The sequence below is a fragment of the Strigops habroptila genome, chromosome 5 (genome assembly GCF_004027225.2).
Source record: "Strigops habroptila isolate Jane chromosome 5, bStrHab1.2.pri, whole genome shotgun sequence".
Lineage (NCBI taxonomy): Eukaryota > Metazoa > Chordata > Aves > Psittaciformes > Psittacidae > Strigops > Strigops habroptila.
The window spans coordinates 43,432,134-43,453,378 of record NC_044281.2 but is presented as its reverse complement, the minus strand read 5'-3'; the positions used below and the strand labels follow the sequence as shown (position 1 = coordinate 43,453,378).

General features: G+C 40.6%; 1 protein-coding gene across 6 annotated transcripts in view; it reads right to left on the bottom strand.

Annotated features, from left to right (window-relative positions):
• CACNB4 (calcium voltage-gated channel auxiliary subunit beta 4) overlaps window positions 1–21,245 on the bottom strand; it is a 112,012-nt gene that overhangs the window by 23,902 nt on the left and 66,865 nt on the right. For all 6 annotated transcript variants that reach the window (XR_003991364.1, XR_003991365.1, XR_003991366.1 and 3 more), the window contains 7 exons: window positions 11,972–12,091; window positions 11,537–11,659; window positions 7,506–7,636; window positions 5,077–5,153; window positions 4,702–4,721; window positions 4,514–4,594; window positions 2,319–2,377 (listed from right to left, as the gene is read on the bottom strand). Coding sequence is in view for 3 of the 6 variants with exons in the window: in XM_030485583.1 (XP_030341443.1) it covers window positions 2,319–2,377; window positions 4,514–4,594; window positions 4,702–4,721; window positions 5,077–5,153; window positions 7,506–7,636; window positions 11,537–11,659; window positions 11,972–12,091 (611 nt within the window). In the remaining 3 variants the exon portion in view is untranslated. The remainder of the gene's footprint in view (window positions 1–2,318; window positions 2,378–4,513; window positions 4,595–4,701; window positions 4,722–5,076; window positions 5,154–7,505; window positions 7,637–11,536; window positions 11,660–11,971; window positions 12,092–21,245) is intronic.

Genomic DNA, 21,245 nt, shown 5'->3' with positions numbered 1-21,245 from the left:
CAGATCAGGCAGCCTAAATGGGTGAGTCTAAGTGTGCTTTACATTTTCTCCCCTGTATCTAGGCACTGCTGATCTTCATGGATCAGGCCTCTACTGAGTATGTAAGACCTTATCACCATGTTCCAGTATTTAAAGGGTGGCTACAAAGAAGATGGAGACTCATTGTCACAAGGAGTCACATGGAAAAGATGAGGGGTAACATGTACAAGTTACTCCCGGGGGGATTCTGGTTGGACACAAGAGGAAACAATTAGTCATTGGAACAATCTCCCCAGGGAAGTGGTAGACTCACCAACATCGGACACTTAAGATCCAGGTGGACAGGGTGCTAGTCATGCTTTGCCTAGAAGGGTTGGACCAGATGATCCTTGAGGTCCCTTCCAACCTGGGATTCTATGATTCTGTGATTCATATAGGGTATAAAAATATACCTTATAAAGGGTATACTCATAGCAATCACATCGTGGCAACTGGAGATGACTTACCACTTCCAGTTGCCATGGTTTCCTACTGAAAACAATGACTCTTAGTTACCATCAGCAAAGCTGACAGACATATGCCAACAGCTGGAGAAAACATAATGCTGTAGTTCTGTAGCTATACTTAATGTGAACGGGCACCGGGGCTCACATGGTGACCTGCAGTGGAACCAGAGCAGTCACACTGCTTGAGCATGGGGAGAGGAGGCACTGACAGGGTGCACAAACAGCTCAGAAAAATGACAAATTTAACTGCAGGCTGCCACATACAGCACTTCATCTGCCAGGTTTTAAATCAATCACTACATCTATAGGATCTGCTAAAATCACTTGAGCTGGGCAATTTAAAGTAGGGAAGGAGACGAGATATTTTGCATGGAAGTTTATCATTAAACATTTCATCTAAGCTGTTTGTGAGTTAGTTCAGCACTGCCACCTCCTCACTGCACCCCAAAAGGTACCTTGACCATAAAACCTACTCCACCTTTTCTAAACAACAGACACTATTCATTGTCCTAGTGCCAATGTTTTAGGTATTTTCAAAGCTGACTTACTGTTACACACAGTATAAGCTCCTTTTCACAGTTAGAATATACTGAACAAACTAGCATGAAGGAAGGGCAGAACATCCCAAAGATGTAGCAGACACCTATGATTACTGATGAGCTCCAGTGGAAAGGAAGAGATGCCATGGACCAAGCCTATGTTCCAAGCAAATAAATCCAAATTATCCTTCTCACAGCTCATCTGTGTTCCAGCTGAACAAGATGAACCCTCCTTATAGTTTCTGAAGTTCTGACACACTTTTTGTCTGTATTTTAAGTTCTTGGCATTTCCTTCTTCAAACTGCCTTTTTAAGTGTTTTTGACTACTAAGAATATTTAAAAGTTGATTTTTCTTAGGTGTTGGTCTGAAGCACTGCTCTGCACCTTGTTAAAATCTGCTGTTTCTGATATTTATTTTAAGGCTAGGGTGTGATTAGTTTTATTTAGAGAACATCCTGCTGTAAGGGAGCCTGGAACTTCACAACAAGCACTGGAATGAACCTAGCCCAAATATAGCAAACTTCAAAATAAAATCAAGAGGCAATTATTATTCACACTTCAGCAGCTGGCTGAGCTGGTCCAGCAGCACACACTTTTGTATCCAGTGGTTAACGAATTTTCACATCCCCAGAGGACTGTGAATAAAACTGTACTTCCATGTGCAACCACTCAACTGCTCCATGGCATGAAAGGAACTGGACAGCTCTTTGAAAAATTAGAAAAAAGGCAATCCTCTCAGTTCAGTTTACCCAATGCACAGTGAGCTCAGTGGCTTGGGAGCTCAGGGGAAAGAGGGCGAGCAGCACCTAGGAGCCAGGCTCTGCCAAAGGGGCTCTTCCCTGGGTGGCACCATTCTCTCCAGCTCCTGGCTGAACAAGGGCCACAGCCCACCTCCATGGGCAACATTAAAAACCTGAGCCTGGTAATGCCATCTTTAAAGATATTTTGGTACTTCCCATGATCCCCAGTCACCTTTCATCTAGATTTCTCCTGTAACTTCAGACTGGTAAGATAATGAGGCAATGAGATAATTATGCTGTTAAACCTAAGAAATCCTACTACAGACACAGCAGATATGAAGATACATGCACTTCTAGTAATACATTAGCTGTGCTCCACTCCACAGCTGGCTGCATTTCAGTGTTGATACAAAGCCAGTAAATCAGCTTTGAACATGCATCAATCTTCTTACATTAAAAAAAAAAACAAAAAACAAAAAACAAAAAACAAAAAAACCTCTAAAAATTAGTAATGCTTGGGGGGGGGGAAGCATGAAAAGGACAGTATGTCTCACCTCCCATCAAACCTGTGCTTCAGGAAGTCAAAGAGAGCTTTCTGCATCATGTCTGTCACCTTTGCAGAGGTGAGGAAGATTGAACAGGGAGGATTGACAGGGAGAAAAAGAAGTCAAAAGCAAGAAAAGAGGTAAGTAGAAAGTAAGGATACTTCCAACAATCAATACCATTTATAGGTAGCAATCATTTATTTTTCAAGCTCTTGGCAGCACGCTTTGTAATAAATACTTGCAAGTTTTCTGACTCATTCTCCAAAATATGGAACGGAGGACGTGAGAGCTGTCACTCTTTCTGCTCGTCTTGACTTGCACTGAGGCATTAGAGCACACTTCACCACCTTCCACAGCAATGCTATTCTTAGCAGGCTTCAGAACACATCAGAAGCATATGGGACTATTCAGGTTGAACAGGTCATTTGTTTTTTCCTACAGTAACATTATTAGAATGGACTTAAAACTCCAGATACAAGATTTATCCTGTTGGATGACTGTTGTAACAGAAGAGAAGAACTATTCTCAGAGAGGCGTACAACCAGAAAAAATGGATGCTCCCATTCCTGTACATGGTAAAGCATCCGAGAGATGCTCAGCCCCTACAGCTGTCATCTACTTTTTTGAATGAGCTCCTTGTCCTTTTCAGGACAACTCAGGCTGACACCCATTACCTGCCAGTTCTAGACAGGAATTTAATCAAAGCCCCCAGTTCTTTGGCTGTTTAGTTCTCCTAGGTTATCTTTCAAAATGGTTCCTTCAGAATTTAGTCAGAAAAATAATAGCCAAAGGAATTTTTCCACACAGATTGCAAAGTAAGATCAATGGGTTTGTTATGTAGACCACTGTTTGCAATTGAAATTAATATTCTGTGTTACCATTTATACACCTTTGTATGTCCAAGATGTCACATTTAGTAGTATTTTTGCACACAAAGGCAAGACAGCACATTTATACAGGTGCGTATTAACAAACAGCCTCTCTCCCCTCCAATCTTGAGAGTCCCTAGGCAAATTAACTTGTCGTGCAGCACCTTGGAAGTCAATGGCTGAAATTCACTCCTGTCAAGAAACATCACCATAAAATCAAAAGATAGAGAGTAGAACACCAAGTACCTGCTTCGCTAACCTACACTTCCAATCATTCTTACAACAAAACGCAATGCAAGAACACTGCATTATGCTAATAATGGTACCATGTTTTAATCTTCTAAAAAGAACCATTCCAGTATGTTTAATAATATCCTGTAAAGTACTAACAACATTAATTAAGCTAAATGAAGTTTATCTTTGATTTTATGTTCATGTTTATTTAGTTTCCAATTCAGCAAAACACTTAACAGATGGTTAAGTTCACCGAAATGCCCTGCTAAAAGCCTATGCTCATTTAACACGTTAAATGCTCATTTGAATCTGTACCAGCCTTGAAAAACGGGTGTCCTGTTTATCTGTGCATGTTATCATACCCACTTCAACGCTGAAATAATTTAGAAGGGTTAAAGGTTTAATTATATATATATTTCAGTATACTAATAATCTTAAAAAAAAAAAAGTCAAGAAAACATGCTGAAGTAATAATCATTAGTTCCCACATTCAGTTTCAGGTGCTGGAGAACAAAACTGAATACACTGCAATAGTCCAGCCACTTCATTTGCCAACACTGAGTTTCATGGGAAGATGGATATAAAGTTTTAATAAATGGAAGAAAGAGAATAACGGGGAAACAACTTCAAATTTTTGGCTAATTAAGTTTAAAGTATGTGCTAGTCTGACTAAAACTTGACATGTATACAGAAGTTTAGCTAATTAATTTGACTACTCCAACTTCTTGTAGTGGACACAAATTCTCATTTTCTTACTTAATAAAAATATCTGTACTGAAAATAATGGATGTGCACAGTGCTTAGAGCAGTAAAACTGCAAAAAGAGTACCATGCTCTTATGCTACTTATGTTACCTACCCAGTAGCTGAGACATCATAAGTAACAGACACTTGTTAAGGCAGAAAAATACTCAGCTGGTACCTCACCCAAATGCAAAGTGCTGACTATGCTCTTGGTTCTTATACAACGTTTGAAAATTATTTAAGCTAAGATCACTTTGAATTATCATATAAAAACAGTCATACTGAACCACACATACTGTATATACACAGGAAGATTACAGATAAGAAAATACTAATTGCAAGTACCTAGACTACATACCTCATAGCCTTTTAGTGATGGACCCACCAAGACAACAGGTCTCATTGATGGTACTACATCATATGGGGGAATGTGTTCTGTCTAGAAGAAGAAAACAACCCTTCAGATCATTAATCAAAGAAGACCCAATCCTGGGAATTATATATTAGAATTAAATAAAATAAAATGGAAGCAAAAGTACTACTTACCACTTTTTGTTTCTGTTTTGCTAAAAGACCAAATGAGAACTTGGTTAAAAAACACACACTGTATATAACAACCAAAACACTTGCAAACAAAAATTCCTTTGTCAAGGCACTTTGGATTTCTCTCAGTGCACCTTCCTTTTGGTTAGCCCTCTTTAAATTGGACATTCATTCCATTCTGCCACTTCTGATATTTTTTCCCAGTCCCTTAGCAACTACCGCATGTCTAGAAATAGATGTCTTTCTCCACCTCCGCGCACAAGCAATTTCTGTAAAATGTCTTAATAAGTCAGCAAAGGGGGAAAACCTGCATTTTTCATACATGGCTTTTAAAAATAGAAGTATTAGTAAGAGTTTCCTTAAACAAAATTGTCTTACCCGTGGAAGTAGGTGTGGCTCGAAATGTGCCAGAAACCATTTCTCCAAGACTTGAAGAAGAATTTCCACTCGATTTCCTATGGTATAAAAAAGAGCCCCATTAACACTAAGCACCCAGAGATGCAAATGTGTGAGGTTTTAAGCAGCAGCTATGAGAAATTGCCCAATGAGAAATCACTTGGTAAAGGAGTCTTCACCCACATTCATGCTACCAAAAAAAGCTTTCTCTGAACTGAGAGGTGAAGAGCACCAGGCAGGGACATGGGGAACCAAACTGTCTGTAATTAAGTAGACCTCCATGGCTGGAAGACCTGCTGTGTACAGGCTACGAGGGGAGAGCAGGTTCCACTACAGACTGAACAGAGCTTTTCTGTGATCTGCCCGTAGGCTGGGAAACACAGAAGCTCCAGTCATAGACATGTGCTAAACTCAGTGAATAGCCCAGCTCTGCATGAGAGCCCCCACCCAGCACTCCTGTGTCTTGCTAGGTCTCTCTACCAGCATACATGACATCTCTTGAGAGGTTTGGGATCTTAACTGGTGGTTTAAATAGCTTCTGTTGTGTAGCAATAGTGGTCCATCCACTGTACCTCCATGCGTCCAGCCAGGCAGTTCTGCCCTTGCCATGCCAAGCCCTGCCCTCCTCTCCCTGCATGATGCACCCAGCACTACTGCTTGTGCAGCAAACCCACAGCAGACTGGAGGAGGAAAATAGTTTGGGGAGGGAAAAGATGTTCAGGTGAATCAGCTTTGTAATTCAGCTCATTGCACAAGCAGCTAAGGAAGACATGGGAAGAGGGAAGGAGAGCTCAGGACAGAAAGGACTGTTTAAGCAATCTGATTCCTGCAGGTGACATAGTCCCATGGTACAATCCATGTCTTTACATACGGACCAGCAAGAAGATACTAGTTCCAATCAGTATTTTGTCTTTGCTTTCTTGCGATATGCTCTCCAGAGCAGGGATTGTTTACTCCTGGACTTAGCAAATTCTTTGTGAACATATACTAGACTCTAGAAACCCTCTTTAATAGATGACTTTTCATTGCCTTACTCAGACAAAAGTAGAGTTCTTCCTAATCATATAGAGCCTTAGTATCACAGCTAGTCACAGCTTTTACAGAAATCTTAAGGTACAGAAACCGTATGACTATATCTAACAAAGGTGCTCAAAATAAATTATTTTATCATTATACATTACTTTCTATTTTACTATACAAATCCAGGAGTGCTAGTGCAGACTCCTTAAAATCTTAATAGATATCCTTTACAATATTTCTGCTCTCTTTCATACTTGATTTTATTCCTAATATTCTCCATAGGTGAGATTAGAGAAAATCTTTGCAAGAACTGGTGATTCAGTGGAGTCATGCCCTTTCACACAAGCAGAGAATTTTCCTAATATGCTGTATCTGAAGCACTATGCTAAATACTCTTAGTGTCCATCTCTCTGAATTAGATAATCTTCTTTGTGTACATTGAGATACACTGGCTTCCTCTGAAGCTATTTCAAAATTATAAAAGCAATTTGGAAAAAGCACAGTTAATGCTGTTCAATCATTCTAAAAACATTTCCCTAGATGGTTTATACTTGAAACGATTCCTGACCTTGATTAAGTATATTAGTGTGCCAATTCCCTGACAGTACTAAACAGGCTAAATTTATGCTCCTCTTACTGATATCTATTAGGTCCAGATTCAGTTGACTCATGTCTCTTTACTCCACAGTACTAAAGGTTTTGTTATCTGTATGAATATTTAAATTTGGTTTTCAATTAGTGTGAATAATACATCAGTAGTAATTAAAAAATAAAAAAATAAAAAAATTGTGTTTTCAACCAACAGAAGAGCAATTGAGTGTCTGAACTGAGATTATGAGAAATTAGTTCTACTTCCTAGACCTGTGACCAAGCTCATATTTTTCCAGGGACTTGCAATCTCCAGCTCTAGCAGCATGGAGAGACAGAATGGTGAAGCTGGAACAGGAAGAATAAAGCAGGTCAAATGACAAAGCTCATATTACAAAGTTTGAAAAGTCTGGTTTTGGCCAAAATGGAGAGGAAGACAAAAAAGAAGGAAAAAACCCACAACCTTAAGAACATAACAGATGGGGAAAAAACCTGGCAGCCTTTGAGCACCAACACTGACTTAAAGCCATGGGGATGTGAAACTCTAGCCCTTCAGAAATTTCTGTCATTACCACTCATACTGTATTACTGATCTTTCCTAAGGTCAATACACACTTTTTTGTTGTTTCTCATTGTCAATATCTAACACATCTGTTCTCTGCAAATATGTATTTTCATTTGGAATCCCAAATCAAACATTCCTCCAAATGCACTGCAATAAAAAAGAACCAAGTGACCTTTGAAAATATTGTCTAGTATCAGAAATGATTTTAAATTATTTTAAAAGGTTACAGCATTCTTACCCTCCATGGAAACGTCCTCTCTTCTGCTCCTGCTGAATGCGGATATTCTCCAGTCTAAGCGGGCTTGGAATAAAGCCAATCTCGCAGCCCTCCTTAACCAGCCGTCCTATCCACCAGTCATTATTATATTTCTGGAACATAGAAAGGTTACTGGCTTCAGTTCAAAATGCTCCACGTCTGAAACTCCTTTATTTTGTTTTCCACAATCCTTAACTCCATACTGATCAATGAAACCAGAATCACACTGACACCTGAATGCTGGACAATCCGTGTGAATTTGACTGAAGTTAAAGGTATTTGGAAGGATAATGTCTTCTTTGCAGCCAGACAGTGAAAAGCAGTGTTATCTGTAGCAGTACTGGCTTATCTCTTAACCGCCCCAACACATCCTGCTGTGACTTTTCCTCTGATGTCACCAACTAAGGTGCTGACTGTGATGCTGATTTAATGAGACAAACCAATTTCTGGGGAACGAAGGCCATTAAGCTATGTCACAGCAGCCATATAAAGCAGTCGAACATTAAAACACCACCTTCAGATCACGATCAAAACAATAGTTAATGGTTCCTTGGTCTATGCCAAAGATACCAGCACCACCACTGCCATTTTTCCTCCCTCCTTTTTCCTCCCTGCCATTTTCCTCCCAATATTTGTACGGATGTTATTAACACGTTATCCCTTTGTAAAAACCTCATGTGGTGGAAAAGCTCCACAAACACCATTCTAGAAACCAAAATAAAGACAAAACTTATCCAAGACAACATAGAAAACTTACCAGCTTCAGCAGTGAACCAAACCCACATCGGGTTATGCTAAGGTAGAGCTCTAACCAAAGTTGTGACACCTCTCTACAAACGAGGCTTTTATAGCACCACTGCCTAGAAGTAGCTAAACTCTTTGGAGGCATACACTTTAAAATGTATGACAGTTGAAGAAAAATTCACCTTTAGGAAGAAAAATATATACCTGAAAGTATAGGATTTAATTTTATCATTAACCTTTAGTAACACACGTTTTTCTGCATTACTGGAAGTCTGCCCTGACTTTAATGATGGAAAGGTGAAAAGTGGTATCATGGTGGATGTCGTAGTGGAAATGGATTTGTTGTAGCTGGCTGCCAGCAGAGCTTTTGAAGAAAAATATCTGAAAACCTTATATTCTGCTATGCTTCATTAGGCACCTCAGTGTTCAAAAGAAACATTAGTTTTCACAACTGACTGTCAAGTCATCAAGACCAGCATGAGTGTACCAATTTGCTTGCATGCCTTGAGGAAAAAGTTATCACAGAAATCTCATCTTAAAAATGATCAGTTGTCTTGGCTCCATATTCTCAAGCACTGCTTCTTGCAGAAACACAAATACCATATCCTAGTTGTAAAAGATACAAGTCTCTGAAACATATAGAGCTTCAGCATCTTTGAAAAATAAATTACCCTTTTTATTAATCCATACATAAACACAAATATTATATATACAGCTAAGGGAAATGCAGTCCTTATACCCTCATCTTGAAAACCTGTCCTCTTTATATAGCTGTTATTTATGCAAGATGTTCCATTATTTTAGCACTTCAACTTTTTAAGTCTCTATTCTTCATGCTATTATGACTCCAATTCAGAAAATACCAGTAAGCAAAACTCAATTTTAAATACGTTGCTTCTGCTTAAGTTGGCAAACTATTTACGTTCTTTAAAACAGACAAATACTTCCATATCTACCATTCTGCTGCTATAAATCAGAGAAATCCATCGATGAATTTAAATCACTGCAAAAGCTGAGTTCCATGAGCACTACCCATTCTATTTTGGTTCTAAATGTACAGCTTGAACATGGGAATCTTTCTTCCATTAGCAGGTCATGAACCTCTGGGTGATGCCTCTAGACATGACATCAGAATCAGTGTTATGCTGAGTATCTGAACAATACAAATGATAATGCAGCAAGGAACACAGGGCTATTTGCGTTAGGTCATTACCTCCCATATGTTATGCTTTGCATTCAGCATGTGGGAGGACTACAGCTTGTTCCTATCTTGTTGCCATGACCATGATTTCTTCTGCATTGTCAGTTATTGTTGCCGCTTCATCTTTTCAGTAAGCACATAATGTATAGTCTTGTAGGAGACAGATGAGACATACAGGACACATTCTCAAAATAGCAACTCATCAGTTACTGCTGCTGTTTCATCCTGTCAACAGGGTGACCTTATTTCTTACCTAGTTTAGCATTATTCTAAAATCTGGAACCATGCTTGTTCTAGTCCAAGCAAGCCCGCCAGATCATTGAAAAACAATTTCTGCAAAGCCTTTTTCCATGCAGCTAAAATCCAGCATGGGAAGTTTTCCTGAAATTCCTGAAATCCTACTGAGTTACAGCCACAGCTTCAGGCAAACTGAAGGTTTCACTGTTAACAAAGAAACTGTGGTAAACCCTTAGCAGAGCTGACAAATACCAGTAAGCCAGATGGCTTACAGTTTAGTGGCAATGAGATCCTGGCTATTTAGATCTCGGAAGAAAACTCACAGAATGCCAAGACATGGACTTTGGACACTTCTCTGGAAAAATGTACAGGGAAGCATGGTAGGAGCTTAGTACATTGAATTCAATCATTGGCCTGAAAATAAAGGTAGCTACATCCTAGGTAAACCAAGATCAAACACTTGTTTTAATGGTGATGCACAGAGTTACATGAACACTGGACAATGGAGACTAGAAAGACAGTATTTAGGCAGGGTACATTTCTGGTGTGGGTGGAAAAACACTGGGGAAGGTAGCTGAGAATGTGATTTGAGTGCTGTAATGGATGCAGCTGACTGCATTCAACTTTGAGTGCTAGCAAAGGACCTTTCCCTGATGGGAAGCAGGTTATAAAGTGGCGTACATCAAGGGAGTTCAGGTGTGGTGCTAGGCAGAACAGAACACTTTCTTGGGGAACAAACAGGAAGGGCTATTCTGTATGCATCAATAGGCAGATTCAGATTCAGAGCTCCAGTTCCTCAGCAGGGGTTTAAGCGTTGTTCCACACAAACAGAAATATACAAAAGAAACAAACAAAAAATCCAAATCAAATTTCCATCTGTTTACAGCAAATTGAGAAAATGGAACAAGAGAATCAACTGTTCCTCCTATGTCCTTCTCAGGGAGAAAGAATTTAATGCAACCTCCCTGTTCTATCACCAATCTCTGCCTCTAGAGGTGCAGAAGCAGGTGTTTTCCTCCTAAATATGCTCAGTCTAAGGGAGATCAGTGCTCTGAAGTGATGACTGACACATATATACAAAGAACGAGAGAAATGAGTACTGAACACCCTAAGACAAACCCAGAATGAAGAGATGAAAAATGTTTTTGCGAGCTACAAGCCTATACACAAATCTACAAAACAACAGGGGTTTATGCAAGTTTAGAGGCCTCACTTCAGGTTAAGAGTTGCAGAAAATATGCTCAACATGAAATAAAATGTATTTTTCCCTACCAAGGCCATACTCAGGACTCATTTATTCCCATTCTTTTTTCCTTCCTTTTGTATCTGTCCTCTTCAATATTTTATTTTCTTACTGTATTATTGTAAGTCTTATTTCCTCCTGTACAAGCCCATCCCGTGCTTTATGAAGACCTGGTGTAACCTGGTGCTACTCTGCTTTCTGATCAATAGAATCCTTTTCCATTATGTAATTTATGATCCATCACAAACTTCATTTGATGAAAAGAATCTGAATCTACCATGTTGAAGGGTATTTAAAATATAAGATGTTACCTCCTTCCTGTGACATGAAAATCCAAAAAGTTGGTAACATCAAGCATTAAAAAAGTGCAAGATAACCACCCCAGGGTGCTGGAACTCCAAAAAGGCTGAAGCACCACCACCACATCATCACTAATCAGACAGATGTGCTGTGCTCTCCTGCCTCCACTCGGCTCTTGACTCTTATTAATCTGGTATGGCTCAGCCCCAACTGTTTAAATCTTAGTACAGTACTTGGCATGTAAAAAGATTCCCTTTCACATTCCCTTTTACTAGTTCTTGGTTTTACCTCTTTAATGTGTAGGAAGTCCTTGGCATCAAAAGAGATGGCAGTGCTTGGGACAGGAACATCTTCATCCAGAGCTCCACAATAACTCACGTTAGTCTTAACAGCAAATGCTACTGGTTTGGACTACAAACAGAAACACACATCACGAACAGTGGAAACTTCTGAATCAAGAATTTTATCAAATCACCAAAAACCTAGCAAAGGACATTTCCCAAATACATCAAAATTCAGACCTAATAATTTCACACAAGCCAGCAGAGTTCAGCTTGAGAATATTTACACTATATTCCTCAAACATCTTGCCTGCAGATAATTTGACTCAGTTGCCAAACTATTTCCAAAGACAGCACCATCATTATAAACCAACAGTGTGAATTTTAACACTAGGCAAAAGATAAATGCCACATAACTTTGGTATTACTGAAAAGAACACACCTTTGCCCTTTCAAGTTGAATAGCTGCTTGCTGCTCTCTTTCTTGGCGGATTGCTTCCCTATCTTCTTCCAAAGAGACATCAGAGTCTGAGGGTCTGCTTGTGTACGAATCTGCTGAGCCCTGAAATTAAATTCATGTCACTAAGAAAACATATGTTAGAAATAGAAACCCCCTCCCCAGTCAGAGTCATATAATACTTTTAAAATATTTATTTAATTTCTTTGAGTGGGTTTTACAGAATGTTGCTTGCACAAAAAAAAAATCTGCAGAATTTGGCAGAGAAATAACCTGGCTTTACTGATCAGGTGCATTAAACCAAAGACAAAAATCTCAAGAAAAACCACTTTCAAAGCATCTCTTCACTTTCTTACTGACACAGTGAAATATAGCTCAGTTGCAGGCACTGTCCAGAAATCTTTATACTATTTAAATCCTGTCTGACAACCTTAGATTGAAGATAGTGAAGGGCTAGGTCACATCAAACATAATTAAGGTGTTATAAAGCTTGGTTAGAATCACCCCTCCCTTTAAATACAGTGCCATTGTGTCTGTACTTCCCTCCCTGCTGCGGGTGCCACTCACATAAAGCTTTGTTCTGTGCTTCAGGAGGGAAAAAGTGGCAAAAGTTGCATAATTAAAAGCTACTCAACAGGGCAACAGAAGAACTATACAGTGATATAAAATGAAAACAACACATAAAAGCAGCAGCAGAACATAACTGCCTATAAAGGAGGAAAAAAGGTACTGCCACAGTTAAGATTTTTTTTGTCTGGGACATTATTCAGGATGCCTGGCAACATCTGAAGTATGCAGTGGCTCCTTTTTTCTTTTTATAAAGCAAACTGACCTCAGCATCCTACACAGCTGATATTTATGTTTGTGTGGAGCCAAGTGAAATAGATAAGGTAAAGGGAATGTTTACTCATGATGCATTTGAAATACCAATCCCCTTTTCTCCCAACACCTCAGACACGCACTTGACCCAGAGCCTAGCAAGACTAGGACCTGAACCTAGACTTCAAGGAGCACCACTAATGGAGGTGTGTATGACTGGGCATTCATACAAAAGGTGAAGTAAGTTTTCGCTATAGAAGAAAATTCCTACAAAGACCTCAAAATCCTAAAGTCCAGATATAACTTTCCACTCAAGGTTAATACTGAATGGGGAATCTGTGTCTGTTATTGAGCCATTTTCAAAGCAAATGGAATCTTTACTGAATTAATTAATATGCCTGGCTAGTGAGCGATGACCTTAGCTTAAGCCAGACTCCAGCCTTGCAGAATCCTGTTCTGTTCAAGACATCATTTGACTAACTAATGCTTGGGTCATTAGTCTGCTCCCAGCATGGGAGAGGTCTGCATTTCACCCTCCTGAGCCCAACGCTCTGCACTGGCTGCAGGTGATGTGCAGCAACCACACACTCCCCAGGTTCTGCACCCCAGCGTAGCTGGGCTGGTAATGGCTGCTAGAAAAGTCAGTATATAAAGAGCTGCATACAGTTTGCACTGTAGCCTAATTTTTTAACCTACATATTTTGCATGTCTTAAGAAAAAAAACTACACAAAGCCACCATCATTAAAAAAAAAAAAATTAAAAAAAATAAAATAAAAAAGAGAGAGAGCTTCAAAAGGATCAGGGCAACGCAGAGCTGCAGAAGGATTCAGCCCCAGTACCGTACTCAGTAGGAGGAATACACGGCAATGTCTGACCACTGCTAAGAGACACTATTTCTGGTTTTAAATAAGGGAAAGAAGGAATGTGCTGGACTACATATGCTGTGTTTTATTACATAACCAGTGTAACAAATAATTTCCAAGTCACCACATTCCTAGAAAAAAATTGAAGGCACAATAATAAACATTGTTTATATTATTATTACCTAGACATAATATATTCCTATATATTTATACCTCTACAGAGCTCGAAAATCTGTTACTCTATACGTGTTCCAAGACCATGTTCCATTTTACAGCATTATGCCTTTCAAACTTTTTTTTCCTTATATCCTGCAGCACAGGGACACATGTTCTAAGTAATGTACCATAGAAGTCAATATTCTTACTCTCCATGTAAAATAACATATTCTTAAATATTGATGTGAATACGTATCCATTAGAAGACTTCTGGCAATGAACCACAGATGAGCAGATGCTCTCTTTTTGTAACATACTCGTAACTTGGCTGTAAGCTTGGTCCTGTCACTAGGGAGGGTGGATTTCCTTTGTGTCAAGAACAGGATTCACCTCACACAGAGCTTTGATTTTAACAGACCAGACGAATTCCCTCCCAGGACAGCCAGCCACCCTGCACCCCGCACCCCGAGCTGAGCTGCAAAGGGCAGAGTGCCTCAGCAGCGGGGCACCTGCAGGCACACACACGTCTGAGGCCTGAGCTGGAACAGATCTAACATCAACAGGCTGAAAACCAGCATCAGCTGCTGGCAGCAGCACAACTTTTCCTAGCTCGAAAGCTAGACATGCTGCTTTTCCTTCTGCTTCCTTTGGGATGTAGCAGAGACCAGGGAACTCACCAGCCACAGCAGTTGGCTAGGCAGGCACCAAAGACACTTCTGCTGCTCAGTGGCAGCCAGTTATTCCTCTCTTTAATCTTGTCTTGGTGGCAAGATTAAAACTTCAGCTTCCAAATGCATCACCAGCAGGGGCATAAGAGTATTTCTTCCCTGGTCAAAAGCGAGAGTGCAAAGCATGCCAACTCATCACACCTAGGCAAAATGAGTATCAGGAAACCCCCTGCCTAGTCTACCATTCCAAACTATATCTCTGTTCAGCAACTGAAGGGGAAGTCTATCAGTGGGAGGCTGAATTCATATGGTTAAATATTACAGTCCTAAAATTATAGCACATCTTCCATTCCAGAGCCTGCATTGTTCAAAGCAATGAATTAAAAAAAAAAGGGACACACGCCCCCCCCCCCAAAAAAACACAGAAATTAAAAAAACCCAACTACAAAACAACCCAGACCAGGGGTTGCAAAGACAGACTATGTGATAGAGAAGAAAAGGTTATCATTTATTGTCCACTGAATGCTCTGAAGAATGTTTTACAGATGCTGATCATCACATTTTTTTACTTACAGACAACAAAGCTTCAATAGCAGCAGAAAGGAAGAAGGAAAAGTAATCACACTCTCGAAATAATAAATCAAAAGCCATAAGAATAAATAGTAATAACATACTGCAATGGGAATGTGTTCTTTCCAAGATTTTAGTCCCACCTGGCATAATACACTGCAACAGGAATGCACCCCACCCTGGCATGCCTGAAGCCTGAGACGAAGCCACTACTGCTGTCATTGAGAGTAGGAGACACTGTTCCTCACCCACGTGCTCTCTGACCACGTCATTTCTCCCTTAATTTTCTGTGTACTGAAAGGTGTATGAGAACAAGGCACAGAACACATCACTGACAGGACAGATATCAGAATCACACACGTAAGTGGACTGCAGAAATCATCTGCATGGGGAAATGGTGAGCAAGAAGTTCATAGGCTCATATCTATGTATTTATTCAAGTCCTCTGGATATGATTCAGTGTAGCTCTCTAAGGGAATTTAATAGAAATAGATACCTATGCTGGATGCGCAGTTTCCCATACTGGCTTCTAGTGGTGTATGTTTGAGCACTGAGTTACTTAATGCTGTCAGAACAAAGCAGTCTTAACCAAAGTAGCTGATACTGCAAGGCTACCTCAGGCTGCTCTTCAATGCTAATCACTGCCTGTATGCCAAATGATATGGATTGCTATAATCACCTCCGCATGATCCCTTCTCTTGCAAGTTATGCCAAATAGCAAGTGGCTTATCTGAAAGATGCAGCCCCAGGACTGTGACTCACATGATGCTGAGCTGCAGCATCACACTGAAAACAAGGCACAATTCCGCAAATAGCAGCAAGATGGACAGAAAAAGCAGTCCAAGGTAAGCAATGAAATCTGGCATTCTGTAACGTACCATCAGCACGGGCCAAGGAACACCAGCATCCACATTCGCTCAGAGCAGAAGACCAAGCAAGACGAAGGTTTACTTCTCTCAGCTCAGCCACTGCCCCGCACCAAGCAAGACAACACAGTCCAACCAGGTACACACACTGACCCCAGCAAGGCCTCTCACCAACTTCCCAGTCACCTCTCAGGCTTCTGGTTAACGCCACCCCTCATTTCTGCACTCCACATTCACCAGCCAAGCTGCTTCTGTAGTTAACACTGGGCTCTTGGCAGCAGCGACTTCTACTCACAAATCGGGACTGTGAAGCCGATTAAGGCTTCCGGGAACTACTACACCACAAGCAGTGAATAAACCAAAAATAACCCTTGTCATCCTCAGAAGTTCAACTTTTGATTGTTTTTTAAAACCATGAACAGACAAAAGCATCACTTCTTGTATGTGATTTTTGGTTCTGTTTAAAATTTTTGATTGAAGATCATAATATTGACAGCAATATTGTGCAAATTGATGGAATATTGTGCAACAAGCCAACATGAACATTCTTGCCTGTACAACACCAGGTGCAATGAAGTTCTGGACTGACAGCTCATTATTTGTTAAAACTGCAATAGATGCAATGATACTAAACACTTTGATGCATCCATGCTCTTGTCACAGCTGGGGAAGGATAACTGACTGCCTGGCCACACAATGAAAACCAGATTATGTTAGTAGTCTTCGGTAAGAGACAGGAGAAGAAAGAAGGCATTCACCATCTTTTTCTGTATACCAAAACTCTATCAAAAAGACCCCTTAATTTCTTTATTTTCACACTGCTTAGAGCAGCAAGCTGATAATTTGGGGCATATTGCATATGTCCACAGTTTCATATTTGCACACAATATTCAAGGACCAATTACCACAGAAACTGTTACCCAACCTCAAAAACCCTGAGAGATAGAGGAATTTTGTGAAGTGGGAGCATATGCAATGACTTCAAGTGCACACCAGATCTGACAATTCGAAGGAAAAAGGCTTTGCTAGATAATGGTATTATTCAAGGCAATGAAAGATTTGTTTCTTATTTCACAGACTTTTTACTTTGGTCTTCTGTGAATTCATTTTACGTGCAATGTATTATTTATTTTCCCCCTCATTCATTTTCCTCCCCCGTTAATTAGTACAATTCAGCTTTGAGAAAAACATTGAAGTCTGAAGTAACCACAAAAATTCTAGGAAAAAAGGGTAAAGCATAAAGAACAGTGAGTCTGCTTATTCAGCAACTAGAAAATAATGGCAAAACATCACTCTCCGTTGCTCACTGACTGGTCTTACACTTGAGACTGATGAAAGATAGGTGCCGAGATGGCTGGATGACTGGAAAAGGTAACACAAAATTCCTAGTTTTTATGGTGTTCCTACGCTGCAGCCTGTTTAGGGAGGAAAAGTTCATATATGTGTCCTCTTCCTGGACACTACAAATAGCTGCCAGCCAGGTCCAGCCTTCCTGCTTGCTGAAAAAAAGAGCAGAAGAAAATACCAACTTTTAACTGTTATGGTTTCAGAAATGGGAAAAAAAATAAAGACTTCAGCAAGGTTGCAAATAATTTTGTTTTCCAACTGCCATAAATATACAGATCTGAACTGCTCTCTATCCAGCCATAACTTGTAATGCTCTGTCATACAGCTTGTGCAATTAAAGTATCAATCCATTAGGAGCTCCAGTAAGCCAGATGACATGCAGTCTCTTTGAAAAGATTTAGTGTGCTGCAGAGTCCATCACAACCCAGAAAGCATTTCTGAAAACATACCCTGCTCAGAGGAAAAGCTTCTGCCTTATCCATTAAGCAAGACAACAGGCAGCATTGTCTAATTGCAGGCACCCTTCTGCAGAACTAGCTACAGGCACTCTGAGTGCAGCTTTCTATGCGGGAGTAACCAGACATTGAATAGACACGGCAGTCACTATGCTTACAAAAGCATACATGGCACTGAAGAGGAAAGCCCTAGCATCTGTGTTCAGAACGCATATGTTTTCAGCTGAGAAAAATGTCTTTGCAAAAACAGAGAGTTCACTTTGAAAATCCACAATACTTGAAAATGGCCAAGTATCAGGGCTGGCAACACACCTCCAGGCAGCCAACTACTCTGGATAGTCTGCTGGAGTTTGAATAATACCAGAGCTAGGGACAGCATGAAACACCTCAGGAGAAAAAAGATCCCCCCTGTCCCACCCTGTCCGTCTCTTGCGCCTCATCTTAGTTCCTTCCCATAACAGGAATCCTACTTGGTACATTCAAGCTTCCCTATAGTTTTTTAGATGCTCAAGGCAGTTTCACCTGCAAGACCCCAAAATTCCTAAAGATCCTGTCCTGATGCTGAACTCAGAGGTGACACAGCAGACCAAAGAGTTGAACTGAGGTCTCTCCAATCTTTTAAAGTGGTCAGGACCTCCACTAAAAACTTCCTAGCAGACATCCAGGTGTGTGAGCACTCATACAGCACAATGGAGGTTTAAGAGAGCAATATTGTACAAAACAAGATTGCTCATCATTGTTTAGCTGTTTTATACCGGAAAACAAACAAACATGGCCTTGTAAAGCACAACATGACTTTCTCCTACATGCTGTTTCACACTCAGCCTGCCTTGTCACATTCCTGTCTCTGCAAGATTGGGGACAGCCAGCAAAATCCCAACCAAGGTCTAGTGCACAGACACTCTGCTTCACAGACAGCCTGCAGCTTATGTAATAATTAGTAAAAGAAAAATTTACATTTACAGATGGATATACAGATGTGGAAACTCATCTTCCATTGCACTTTATTACACATTGATTGTGCTGCATGACATTGACACTGTATGGTAGAATGAGAACCACACAGGCTGGGAGGAACTGCAGACTCCTACCTAGCCTGGTGGAGAGAGACAATACAGCAGATCTGGCTTTCTGCAGTGGTTTTGTGGGTGGTTTTTGGTTTTGTTTTCTTAAATTAACTACGTTATCAAGAACCAAAGCATCAAAAGTAGACTTCCGGGTGCAATCTTGATGTGTTCTTTAATAACCAGTTCACTCAAATGTGCTTTTATAAAGCTGGGCACTGTAACTTACAGATCTCTACCTTCGATTCCCACAAAAGCAGACAAGTACCACATTTAGGACTGGAGCTGTTACAGCACTGCCAAGAAACACTCAATTTGCATACAGAGAAGCTGAAATTTCATTTCTTGGCTAAGATGTGGAATCATGGAGAGACTGGCTACTACTAGTCACTTTGGCTGGATTAAATACTATCATGAGGCTTGAAGTTTTAGGATCTTTGCTTTGCAAGCATTTCTTCCCTTTGAAGAGAGCCATCCATGAGGAACTGGGCACTTCAGGGCTTGTGGTTCCTCCAGCTGCCAAAAACTCTGACTGGAGATCTGCACATGAACTAGGGTGCTCCAGGAAGGGGCTGGCAGTTTGCTGGAGCAGCACATGGTTATTCCCCACAGCCAGGCTGCTACCAGACACTGTTGATTTCCCAAGAAAGTCAGTCTTAGGCTGAAACAGAAAACAGCAAGGTAACTTGTGCTCTCAAACCAAACAATATTCCAACCACCACCGGGCATGATTACTTAGTTTACCTGAGCAGCAAGAAAGGAAAAAGTTCATTCCAAATCAGTACTGTTTTTGTTCTTGCTGCATTTAGTAAATCTCATTTTAACAATTATCTGCATGAGCACTGTATCTAACAGTATTTGGCAGAAAAGCAGGCAGGAAACATTCTTCCTGCCACATAGATGAAATCCCAATATTTCCTCTTCCCAAACCAGCACAGAAACCCAAGATCTCAAAACCCCTGGTGCAGACCACTCTGTGCTGAGCCCACTGATCATGGCCAAAGAGGCCAAAACTCAGTTCAGAGCAACAAACACCTTGTGTGAGCGGGGAGCAGCCATCCCTGCCTGTTCACAGACCTCTCTTACCCACAGCAACTACCCATGCAGGCAAAGCCCATTGCTGGCAACCATGTCTTGTCCACAAGAGCAATGCTTTCTGTACGACAAAAATTGCTGGCTATTATTCAGGGTATGTATTTAGACAGAATTATTTAAGTTATATTGCAATACAGGTATTTCTGACCTTGCCATGTATGCGCATGGAAACGATCATAGAATCACAGAATGGTTTAGGTTGGAAGTGACCTTTAAGATCCCCTAGTTCCAATCCCCTGCCATGGACAGGGACACCTTCCACTAGACCAGGTTGCTCCAAGCCCCATCCAACCTGGCCTTGAACACTGCCAGGGATGGGGCAGCCACAGCTTCTTTGGGCAACCTGTGACAGTGCCTCAGCACTCTCACAGGGAAGAACTTCTTCCTTATATCTAATCTCAGTCTCCCCTCTGTCTTTAAAGCCATTACCCTTTGTCCTGTCACCACATGTCCCTGCAAAAAGTCCCTCTCCAGTTTTCCTGCAGGCCCCCTTTGTGTGCTGGAAGGATGCTTTAAGGTCTTCCCAGCTTCCAGAGCAGTGTATGCAGGTCAATATAATCCTGTCAGAGAGGTGGCTTTTTCTGTTTGCCATACATTAGAAGGTTTAAGCAACTCGAGATTTGTTTATTGTTATTATTACTATTATTAGACTGTTTTTCTTCATTGCTTTGTCACTTCTTTTCCATTGCAATCATTGCTCTATGCATTCATTCACTTTAAAAAGAATAATAACCCCTCATGTAATCCTTTACGCTCCCATCTTCAATAACGAGCAACGACAGCCTGCTCAAACTTCAGCATGATTTGGGACATCAGCACTGCTCAGAAACAAAAGATATAGCCTAAGGCCTATTTAACTCCAGATCATAGCTCCATCCCTAGTTGGGGCTGATCTGTCTTCATAGTGGAAATAGCCAAAAACCTAAGTAGCAACACAGAAAAGGAAGGCTGGTTTCATTAGCAGGAAGGTTCCATTAGCCCATCCTCTACCTTTCCCTTCACACAAGATGTGCTCCTCAAGAACTAGAGCCTCAACTTGAAAAAAGACCGAATGTCCTCAGTCCTCTGCAACTTTCAGAAAGAATTGAGGTCAATGCACATCTCACATGAGGCTATATGCCACCTCAACGACTTCCCAGAATCTTGACAAAGTTCTTGACAAAGCAAAAGGAGAACAAATAGGCACAGTGATGGTTGCAGGACCATATGCTGCCATATGCCACGTGCATTCAAGGAATGATGCTTTTATTTTTTTTTAAACAGAAAACCTATTCCTTGATGATGCAGTTCTCTCCAAGACCCCACATAAACCATCTCACTTGTCCATGTGCATCGTGTAGTCCCTCTGCACAAGA